We start from the raw sequence: 12302 nt of genomic DNA, 5'->3' as shown, positions 1-12302 counted from the left end.
CCAGTTTTCTGCAACACCATCCGTGACAGTGGGTCCCAGTGGCGGACATTAAGGCCACTCGTCTCATCAGGGCTTTCCATAGGTCCCATCCTGAGTAGGTGGGCTCTGAGTGTCTGGAGTCCACTCGTAGAGGGAGGGGTACTGTCACCGCCAGCTCTCTGAGAAGGTCTGGCAGACGTTCTTCTGTACCTCTTGCATGATGTTCTTTGTTTTGGTTTCACTTTGTTATCTCCTTTCCTTCTCCCAGCTGTCACCTATTCACACTGATTGCCTCCCTTTATATTCCCTCCCATACTGCCTCACTTTGTTTTTTTATACTACTTCCTGGATTGTGTTCACTGCAACTGCTGATTCCTCAGATAAGTCTTTTTACTTTATTTGTGTTTCCGTGCTGGCTTGATTCTAGGTGACCCTGACTCCCTCCGTATTAAGTGCAGGGAGCCGGTGGTCGTGTCCCCTCATTATTATAGGGTTTTCAGGTGTCACACAGTCAAGGTACGAGGGCATGCAATCGTCTATCATAAAGACTCTTGCATGGGCATAGCAGTCAGGGAGAGCTCTAGGGGTTTTATAGGGCTCACCCATATGTTCCCTAGTTTGGGATCAAGTCAGTCGGATGTTTTTTTATAACTTCCAGCTTTCTGCAACACCATCCGTGACAGTGGGTCCCAGTGGCGGACATTAAGGCCACTCGTCTCATCAGGGCTTTCCATAGGTCCCATCCTGAGTAGGTGGGCTCTGAGTGTCTGGAGTCCACTCGTAGAGGGAGGGGTACTGTCACCGCCAGCTCTCTGAGAAGGTCTGGCAGACGTTCTTCTGTACCTCTTGCATGATGTTCTTTGTTTTGGTTTCACTTTGTTATCTCCTTTCCTTCTCCCAGCTGTCACCTATTCACACTGATTGCCTCCCTTTATATTCCCTCCCATACTGCCTCACTTTGCGGTTTATACTACTTCCTGGATTGTGTTCACTGCAACTGCTGATTCCTCAGATAAGTCTTTTTACTTTATTTGTGTTTCCGTGCTGGCTTGATTCTAGGTGACCCTGACTCCCTCCGTATTAAGTGCAGGGAGCCGGTGGTCGTGTCCCCTCATAATTATAGGGTTTTCAGGTGTCACACAGTCAAGGTACGAGGGCATGCAATCGTCTATCATAAAGACTCTTGCATGGGCATAGCAGTAAGGGAGAGCTCTAGGGGTTTTATAGGGCTCACCCATATGTTCCCTAGTTTGGGATCAAGTCAGTCGGATGTTTTTTTATAACTTCCAGTTTTCTGCAACACCATCCGTGACAGTGGGTCCCAGTGGCGGACATTAAGGCCACTCGTCTCATCAGGGCTTTCCATAGGTCCCATCCTGAGTAGGTGGGCTCTGAGTGTCTGGAGTCCACTCGTAGAGGGAGGGGTACTGTCACCGCCAGCTCTCTGAGAAGGTCTGGCAGACATTCTTCTGTACCTCTTGCATGATGTTCTTTGTTTTGGTTTCACTTTGTTATCTCCTTTCCTTCTCCCAGCTGTCACCTATTCACACTGATTGCCTCCCTTTATATTCCCTCCCATACTGCCTCACTTTGCGGTTTATACTACTTCCTGGATTGTGTTCACTGCAACTGCTGATTCCTCAGATAAGTCTTTTTACTTTATTTGTGTTTCCGTGCTGGCTTGATTCTAGGTGACCCTGACTCCCTCCGTATTAAGTGCAGGGAGCCGGTGGTCGTGTCCCCTCATTATTATAGGGTTTTCAGGTGTCACACAGTCAAGGTACGAGGGCATGCAATCGTCTATCATAAAGACTCTTGCATGGGCATAGCAGTCAGGGAGAGCTCTAGGGGTTTTATAGGGCTCACCCATATGTTCCCTAGTTTGGGATCAAGTCAGTCGGATGTTTTTTTATAACTTCCAGTTTTCTGCAACACCATCCGTGACAGTGGGTCCCAGTGGCGGACATTAAGGCCACTCGTCTCATCAGGGCTTTCCATAGGTCCCATCCTGAGTAGGTGGGCTCTGAGTGTCTGGAGTCCACTCGTAGAGGGAGGGGTACTGTCACCGCCAGCTCTCTGAGAAGGTCTGGCAGACGTTCTTCTGTACCTCTTGCATGATGTTCTTTGTTTTGGTTTCACTTTGTTATCTCCTTTCCTTCTCCCAGCTGTCACCTATTCACACTGATTGCCTCCCTTTATATTCCCTCCCATACTGCCTCACTTTGCGGTTTATACTACTTCCTGGATTGTGTTCACTGCAACTGCTGATTCCTCAGATAAGTCTTTTTACTTTATTTGTGTTTCCGTGCTGGCTTGATTCTAGGTGACCCTGACTCCCTCCGTATTAAGTGCAGGGAGCCGGTGGTCGTGTCCCCTCACTATTATAGGGTTTTCAGGTGTCACACAGTCAAGGTACGAGGACATGCAATCGTCTATCATAAAGACTCTTGCATGGGCATAGCAGTCAGGGAGAGCTCTAGGGGTTTTATAGGGCTCACCCATATGTTCCTTAGTTTGGGATCAAGTCAGTCGGATGTTTATTTATAACTTCCAGTTTTCTGCAACACCATCCGTGACAGCCGGGGCTTGAACCTCACCACCACCAGCATGATCCGCCACATGGCTCACATGCAGGCCCTATAGGCAGGCATATAATTTTTTAGAAGGTCAGTTCAGCTGCAGGCCCTTGCATATAATTTTTTAGAGGGTCAGCTCAACAGCAGGCCCTCACCTACAATCTTTTACAGGGTCAGCTCACCTTCAGGCCCTCGCATATAATTTTTTACAGGGTTAGCTCACCAGCAGGCCTTCACCTACAATCTTTTACAGGGTCAGCTCACCAGCAGGCTGGCACCTAAAATCTTTTACAGGGTTAGCTCACCTGCAAGCCCGCACCTAAAATCTTTTATAGGGTCAGCTCACCTGCAGGCCCGCACCTAAAATATTTTACAGGGTCAGCTTACCTGCAGGCCCTCACCTAATTATACCTAATAAGTAATATGCGCACATGCTGCCTTGATTGGATTTGGTAGCCGTAGCTGTTTCTCAGGCTCCCTCTCCGTAATCGAACTATGATTCCCCCGTTACCCATGGTCTACATGGTTTGGGCTGAAAATAACATCGAAAGTTGATAGGGCAGACATCTGAATGGATTGTTGCCGTCACGGGGACATGCGATAGTCCCCAGGTTATCTAGAGTCACCAAAGCGGCAGCAGGCCCTCGCATCTAATGTTTTGGATGTCAGATCTGCAGGCCCTTGCTCCAAATGTTTTTGAGTGTCACCAGCAGGCCATTAATCATAATTTTTCAAGGCTGTGTATGATGCCCTCCTTTATGTGTAACAAAGGGTGTATTGGAGTGCCGGTTCCTTGTAATTTTTGGCAGCCCTTTCACTTAGTGCATAGGCTTTATTAGTGTAGGACTAGGAGTCCCAATACCTGAACAATTGTACCACAATGTGAATGAGGCCCTCCTTTATGTGATATACAGGTTGTATCAGAGTGCCTCTTCCTTGTAATTTTTGGCAGCACTTGCACTTTATATACAAGTAAATATATAGGAAAGAATGTTTTCTAACAATTTTTCCACTAAAATCGATTTTCTTTTTCCTTTGGTTTTATGCATATTATTGTCAGCCTGTAAAAGTTGCGTACTATTCGGACAACATCGTTCCCAGCAGAGACCTGCAAGTACAAGATGCATCCAGACATCCTCCCCATGCTGTTCCAGAACCATTTCAGTGGTGTTTCCATCAATTTCTGACATTTTCCTATGAACCAGGCACCCTCCCCTCTTCAGAGCAGGGAGTACCTGGTTTAATGCTCGGGTTCTCCCATTGAATTCCATTATACTTAGGTGTTCAGTCGAGCACCCGAACATCCCGATGTGTTCGGCCTGAGCCCCCGACCACCTGAGCACTACGGTGCTCCATCAACACTAACCATTGGATCTACTACAACTTGCATTCTGAACTTTAGTAAAAAGAGACTTATCCATTTGCTACAACTGGCCTGGTTACTGACTACAGCACTATTCGCCAGCCACAGCACCTACATCTCTTGGCTTGTACCTATACCAAACCCACAACACCAAGGGCACCCCAACTACAACCAAACAGGTGCACCAACATCAGGGTGTGCCCCGAGGGAAGAAAGATTGTGTCCTCCTGTCACTTCCTGGACCTAGGGAGCCTCGGTATGAGGATTTCCAGTGTGACTGAGGCCTCTTTCACACGGGCGTTGCGGGAAAAGGTGCGGGTGCGTTGCGGGAACATGCGCAATTTTTCCGCGCTAGTGCATTGTAATGCGTTTTGCACACGCGTGAGAAAAATCTGCATGTTTGGTACCCAAACCCGAACTTATTCACAGAAGTTCGGGTTTGGGTTAGGTGCTGGGTAGATTGTATTATTTTCCCTTCTAACATGGTTATAAAGGAAAATAATAGCATTCTTAGTACAGAATGCATAGTACAATAGCGCTGGAGGGGTTAAAAAAAATAAAATAAAAATGAAACTCACCTTAATCCACTTGCTCGCGCAGCCCGGCTTCTCTTCTGTCTTCTTTTTTGCTGTGTGCAGGAAAAGGACCTGTGGTGACGTCACTCCGGTCATCACATGGTCCATCACATGGTCCATCACCATGGTAAAAGATCATGTGACGGAGCATGTGATGACCGGAGTGACGTCACCACAGGTCCTTTTCCTGCACACAGCAAAAAAGAAGACAGAAGAGAAGCCGGGCTGCGCGAGCAAGTGTATAAAGGTGAGTTAAATTATTTTTTTATTTTTTTTTAACCCCTCCAGCGCTATTGTACTATGCATTCTGTATTAAGAATTCTATTATTTTCCCTTATAACCATGTTATAAGGGAAAATAATAATGATCGGGTCTCCATCCCGATTGTCTCCTAGCAACCGTACGTGAAAATCGCACCGCATCCGCACTTGCTTGCGGATGCTTGCGATTTTCACGCAGCCCCATTCACTTCTATGGGGCCTGCGTTGCATGATAAACGCACAATATAGAGCATGCTGCAATTTTCACACAACGCATAAGTTATGTGTGAAAATCACCGCTCATGTGCACAGCCCCATAGAAATGAATGGGTCAGGATTCAGTGCGGGTGCAATGCGTTCACCTCACGCATTGCACCCGCGTGGAATACTCGCCCGTGTGAAAGGGGCCTAACTATTGCAGACAGAGTTACAACCACTCCCATCCTCTGTTCTGATCCTCCGGGGCTTGCGGCATATATATACAGTATTTAGTTGTCAGATGAGGACAGTATAAAGTACTTAAAAGTGATTGAGTGTGAGTGGAAATCTTGATGAACAGTAGGACCAATAAAAATGCAATCAACGAAGCACAATAAATATTCATTATGATTATTCTCCAGGGCACAAACGTGACCCCAGTCCTTGCCTCCGTCCACAATGATCCTGAGAAATTCAAAGAAACCTTAGAGTTCAACCCAGAAAATTTCCTGGATGAGAATAATCGGTTCAAGAATAATGATGCTTTTATGCCTTTCTCTTCAGGTACAGTACTTCTATAACATTTGAGGGTGTACATTAAATCACATTTACCCTTCTAGGTCCATAGAAAGAACGGCGAAATTCACTAAAATAAGTTTACCTCTACTAGTACTGCTCATTCCACACTTTCTACCCAATGGCACTGTTTTTCTTATTTTATTTTTCCTGTAGTAAGTAATGTATTTTATGTTGTTGTTTATTTCATCCATGTACTCATCTATCTTGTTTTATCCCTCCACCATCCTCTCGTATAATGTATTGCCCCCTCGGGTTTCCATAGAGGTTTGAGGCCCCTACTTTACCTCTGTATGCCTCATTAGGGATTCTGTCATCAGATTTGAGGCCTATAACCTAAACATATGGCCAGGTCCCTACTAATACCCAGAATCCGAAACTGACCTTATTAAATGTGCCTGTGGCTCTATTATCATATAAAACAGGTTTATATAACCTGTCACTCACGTGCCAAATGTGTCCAAGGGGACGTCTCATCATGCAGGGTGCCCGGCTGCAGCCATCTCCTTTCGGTGCCCAGCGCCACCTTCCGACTAGAAATCGCCTACCTCACGTCATCGCCGCTTCTCTAACCTCAGCGCCGCCTTCGAAATCGTCAGCTCTCCTCAGCCAGATCCCGCGCGTGCGCACTAGGTATAACCTGATGCGCCCCCGTGCGGCCTCGTTGAGCGAAGTGCGCATGCGCCGTCCGGAGCACTTCGCTCAAACCTGCCTTGACCGCCCTATTGCAGCCATCCTCTCACAGCCGCACGGGATCTGGCTGAGGGTGCGGACGATTTCGGAGGCGGCGATGACGTGAGGTAGGCGGCTCTATTGAAAGGGAGGGCGGCGATTTCTAGTTGGAAGGCGGCGCTGGGCACTGAAAGGAGATGGCTGCAGCCGGGCACCCTGCATGATGAGACGTCCCCTTGGACACATTTGGCACGTGAGTGACTGGTTATATAAACCTGTTTTATATGATAATAGAGCCACAGGAACATTTAATAAGGTCAGTTTCAGATTCAGGGTATTAGTAGGGACCTCGCCATATGTTTAGGTTATAGGCCTCAAATGTGATGACAGAATCCCTTTAAGATTTTTTCTGTTGGACTGTGCATAATATACCCTCTGTGTAATCTCCATATGAATCCAACAGAAATAAAAGAAACATTCCTATAAGGCTACTTTCACACTAGCATTTCTGCTAGCTCCGGCAGGGTTCAGCAAAAACGCTTCCGTTACTTATAATACAACCGTCTGCATCCGTTATGAACGGATCCGGTTGTATTATCTTTAACATTGCCAAGACGGATCCGTCATGAACTCCATTGAAAGTCTATTGTGGTAGATTGTGTAAGAGAAAATGGATCCATCCCCATTGACTTGCATTATGGGTCATGACGGATCCGTCTTGCTCCACATCCCATGACGGAAAGATTTGCTCTCAGGTATGAGAACGGAAAGGAATGTATTTTGGAGCGTTCCGTTCTGTTCAGTTATGTTTTGTCCCCATTGACAATGAATGGGGACATAACGGAAGTGTTTTTTTACGGTATTGAGACCCTATGACGGATATCAATACCAGAAAATTGAAATGCTAGTGTGAAAGTATCCTTAAAGTACATTCACATGGAGTATTTTGACAGCGGAAATTTGGCCTACGGGTGGCTGTGTGGAACCGCCTTCCATTTTTCTTAAAAGGCCATGCTGCCATTCGAGCTGCTACAATTTATCATCAGAATTGAGTGGGTTTCCTCCAGGTACTCCGGTTTCCTCCCACACTCCAAAGACATACTGTGAGCTCCATCAGGGACAGCATAATGCTAATGTCTGTAAAGCACTGCGGAATATAGTAGTGCTATATAAGTGCATAAAATAAATAAACTGTGCCAAGATAGGGGGCCAATTATGCATGCCACTGGCAAATTTTTGGCGAGGAATCAATGACAAATTTGCAGGGTCAAAAGATGGTATGTGAATGTATGATAATAATTTCTCTGTATAATACAGCCTCCGTGTGATCTCCTACAGAAAAAAATAGTGGCATGTTTTATTGGGCTATATACAGATATATCGACAAAGAGAGGGAGAGATGAGAGGTATTTGCCAGCCCTACTCTGTGGGGATCCTTGGGTACAAGATCCACATATTACTACAGTCCTTACATCCTCCATAACTATGCCATTGTATAAAATAGATAGAAAATGCATAGAAATGGAAAAAATCCAAAAAGATGTGAAAATACTGATAAAAAGTAATACTACTGAATGTGATCTCTCCTGAGACTATAAATTGGAACAAGACAATAAATAGGAGCTCTCATTTGTCGCTAATTAACCATAATCAAACTTCTCGTAAAGACTTCAATAATTATCATTTAATGTGTATTATATTATACGCATTATATTATGTATTATATTATTAGTATATATTTTTGGGGTGTTCCCTGCTAATATGCTGATTCCACTTGGGGGGTCATTTACTAACTAGAAATACGCCTTTATTAGGCTTATTTCTGCAACTTTTTCTGCTCACTTCAGGTCTAATAAAGTGGCGTGGGTGGGGAAGGGGCAAGACCGGCAGCCTCATCTCCTTTACCATTTTCAACGCCTGGTTTAGGCATAGAAAATGGTCTAAATGTAAGACAGCTAGGAACTAGGAAGCTGTCTTACATTTAGAAGCGGCAGTAAATCCGCCAAAGTTATGGAGAGGCCAGCGCCTCTACATAATTCCGGAATATCCACCGCCAGCTATAGGGGATATTAAAGGGGTTGTCCGGGTTCAGAGCTGAACCCGGACAAACCTCCATTTTCACCCAGGAAAAGGGAAAAGGCTATTTTGTTTACAATAACACGCTGACGAGCGGAGGCTTCCGCCCAGCAGTGTGTTCTGTGACGTCACCGACTCTGATGGGCGGGCTTTAGTGCTGCCCTAGCCGTTTTACTGGCTAGAGCAACGCTAAAGCCCGCCCATCAGTGTCGGTGATGTCACCGGGCTCCCTGAGAAGCTGGAAGAAGAGGCTTCAGCTCGCCTGCAAGAGACCCGGTATGTCACTGAGTAAAAGAAAACAGTCACTTCCGGCTAAGAATATCCTATATGAAAACGGGGCTTCAGAAATATGTGGCAAAGGTATGTTATATGTACAGTATTTTTCACCCCATAAGATGCACTCCCCCCCCCCAAAATGGGGGAAAAATGCCCCTGCGTCTTATGGGGCAAATGCTGAAATTTTTACATCGCAGGCTGCATGATGTAAAGCGAGCGGGGAGGGACTGGGAGGAGGAGCTGGGGGCCGGCAATTGCGGCGGGGCAGTGCAGTCACTGTACTCCGGCCCCGCCGCTCCAGTGCTGCACTATACAAATATAAAATGTCTCATTCAATTAAAAGTGATTAAACATGCCCCCCCACTTTTAATATTACCGTACACCCTAACCGCTTCTGTAGAATGCAGGCAGGCCGGGCGGGCGGCAGCGTAACTCCCTGATGTCACGTGCCTGCGCCGCCTACTTTATGAATGAAGCAGGCGGCGCAGGCACGTGACGTCAGTGAGTGACGCGCCGGCCGCCCGGCCTGCCTGCCTGCGTTGTACAGAAGCTGTTAGGATGTACGGTAATATTAGGAGTGAGGGGGCATGTTTAATCACTTTTAATTGAATTAGACATTTTATATTTGTATACTGCAGCACTGGAGCAGTGGGGGGGGGAATCTGTGGATGACAGTTTTATGGGGAACATCTGTGGAAGGCACTGTTAAGGGGTGGGGGGTCTGTGGATGACACTGTTATGGGCTGGGGGGTCTGTGGATGGCACTGTTATGGGGTGGGGGGGGTCTGTGGATGGCACATATATAACAGTGCCACCCACAGATCCCCCATAACAGTGCCACCCACAGATCCCCCATAACAGTGTCAGCCACAGATCTCCCCTGTAACAGTGTCAGCCACAGATCCCCCCTGTAACAGTGTCAACCACAGATCCCCCCTGTAACAGTGTCAGCCACAGATCCCCCCTGTAACAGTGTCAGCCACAGATACCCCCTGTAACAGTGTCAGCCACAGATCCCCCTGTAACAGTGTCAGCCACAGATCCCCCCTGTAACAGTGTCCGTCACAGATCCCCCCCATAACAGTGTCCGTCACAGATCCCCCCCATAACAGTGCGTCATCCACAGATCCCCCCATAACAGTGCGTCATCCACAGATCCCCCATAACAGTGCCATCCCCAGATCCCCCATAACAGTGTCCTTCACAGATCCCCCATAATAGTGCCATCCACAGATCCCCAGTAATAGTGCCATCCACAGACCACCATTAGTTCCAAACCCACCAAAAGCACACCTTTTGGCTAAAAAAATTTTTTTCTAGGTGCGTCTTATGGGCCGGTGCGTCTTATAGGGCAAAAAATACCGTATGTCACTCTAGTACTATTACACCAATGTCCCCAATCCTTTAAGACCGGAGTCTAAAACACTGGTCTTAATAAATGATCCCCTTAATTTATGTTTGATCCTTTTTTTTTTTTGTCTGTAAAACATAACATGGGTCAGACTTATTAAAAACACTTTGTTGCCCAAACCAATCATAGCACTGCTTTCATTTTACAAAAGCGCTATGATAAATGAAAGCTGTGCTGTCATTAGTTGCTGTGGGCACTCACCTTTTACTTTTTCAGACTTTTTTTTTCCTCCATAGCAAACTGACCGCAGTGTTTTTCACTCCAAAGAAATACACCAACAAAAAAGCTGCATTTTTCTAAAACCAGCTATATAATCTTGATGATTTTTGGCCTTTGTAAATTCAGTCACTCCTGTGTTATCTTGGCTGTGTCCATAGGGCCATTATCTTGTTGGAAGGTGAACCTTCAGCCCAGCCTGAGGTCCAGAGCCATTTAGATCAGGTTTTATTAAGAATATCTCTTTACCTTTCTTTATTTAGTTTTCCCTCAGCCCTGACCAGTCTCGCTGCCCCAGCCTCTGAAATACACCCCCACAGCGTGATGCTGCTACCCCCACGCTTCACTGTAGGGATGATATTGGGCAGGTAATGAGCAGTGCCTGGTTTCCTGCAGACATAATGCTTAGAATTGAGGCCAAAAAGTTAAATCTCATTTTCATCAGACCAGATAATCTTTTTTTCTCACAGTCTAAGAGCACTTTAGGTGCTTTTTTGCAGACGTCAGGTGGGCTTTCATGTTCTTTTGACCTTCTGGAAGTTTCTTCCATCAGGATACTGGACCTTTGGAGCTCAGCCATTGGGTTACCATTGGGTTCTTGGACACTAGTCTTATCAAAGTCCATCTCCCCAGATTACTTACTGTAGTTTGGTGTGGTGGCCAGCACAGGAAAGAGCCCAGGTTGTTCCAAAGATTTTCCATTTAATAATAAGGCCACAGTGCTCTTGGGAACTTTCGGTGCAGCAAAAAAAAATTGTACACTTCTCTAGATCTGTGTCTCCACACAATCCTATCTCTGAGCTCTACACAGGCATTTCCTTCCTCTCCATGGCTTGGTTTTATATTTGATATCCATTGTCAGCTAAGAGACAAGATTGTGTCTTTCCAAATAATGTCCAGTCTACTGAATTTACCTCAGGTGAACTCCAGTCAAAGTGGGTAAACATCTTGGTCAACATGATCAAGAGAAATCGGAGGGCCCAGAGCTAAATTTCAAGTGTCATAGCAAAGGGTTTGAATACAGTACTTATGTCCATGCAACATTTTAGTTTTTCCTTTGTAATAAATTTGAAAAAAATGTCTAAAATTCTGTTTTCATTTTCTTATTATATGGTAATGAGTGCAGACTGGGGGAAAAAGTTTATTTTTTATTTTAGCACAAGATGCACTTTAACAATACGTAAAATAAGTGAAAGAGTCTGAAGGCTTTTTGACTGCATTGTACAAAGCTTCTAGAGATGAGCAAATCGAAAGTGGAATTCAATCCAAATTTCAGGATAAATTCGACTTGCCGCGAAGCAGAATTTCCTTGTGCTTCGTGTTAGCGAATCAATTTAACCTGAAATAGTGTAAAAAAACAAAAAAATAATACCCCCTCCATTTGCTTGCTACGTGCCTGCCACCGCCATCTTGATTGAAGATCTCCTCTGAAATCCTGTGCGTGGTGACGTATGACGTCACAATGCCGGAGGGCGTGATGGCGTCATCTCGGGCCTTGCGCAATTTCACGCAAGATCTTTAAGCAAGATAGTGGCAGCGGCCAGTCGCAAACAAATGGAGGCGGTAAATATGATTTAATTTTTTCTAATGTTAATTTTACACTGCGTTGTTAATGTAAGATGCCGCGATCAAGTATGAACGAGGCATCTGAGGGGTACAATGAGGGGGTGCGGCGCTATTGCAGCTCCCTGTCATTGCATCCGCTACTTAAAAAAATGTGATTCGAGACAAAGTAACTTTTCAAAACTTTGCTTATTTCTAATAGATTCATATGCCATTCATACCGCATCCCACTCTTCTTCCACTACCTCTAGTGAGAAATTGAAATCTAGATTAAATCTAGATTTGTGCTATAATTCACACCAGCTTCTGGCATAAACAGGGTCGTTGCTAGGGTCTCAAAAGATCTGGGGCCCAAGCCCCAATGAATATGGCCCAGTTTTTTAAGTTGCCCAACCCCCCTCCCCCACACACCGCACTTTCCTCTACTTGCTATACAGCAGCAGATACCTGTCACATCCAGGGCCTCCCAGGTGAAGTCTCCTCCGATGTAGATCTTCTCTGTCATCATCTTCTCCATTTGGTCCGTACAACTTCTTTCAGCTGCCTCGTCTCTGCAGAGTA

At 45.7% G+C, this 12302-nt stretch overlaps 1 protein-coding gene across 1 annotated transcript in view; it reads left to right on the top strand.

The window, feature by feature from the left end:
- Positions 1–12302, top strand: part of LOC121009624 (cytochrome P450 2F3-like) — an 83118-nt gene that overhangs the window by 66330 nt on the left and 4486 nt on the right. The window contains 1 exon segment of the mRNA XM_040442860.1: positions 5374–5515. Coding sequence (XP_040298794.1) covers positions 5374–5515 — 142 coding nt within the window.

The sequence above is a fragment of the Bufo bufo genome, chromosome 8, assembly GCF_905171765.1.
Source record: "Bufo bufo chromosome 8, aBufBuf1.1, whole genome shotgun sequence".
Classification (NCBI taxonomy): domain Eukaryota; kingdom Metazoa; phylum Chordata; class Amphibia; order Anura; family Bufonidae; genus Bufo; species Bufo bufo.
The sequence above is the reverse complement of the archived record's forward strand: the minus strand, read 5'-3'. Positions and strand labels throughout refer to the sequence as shown.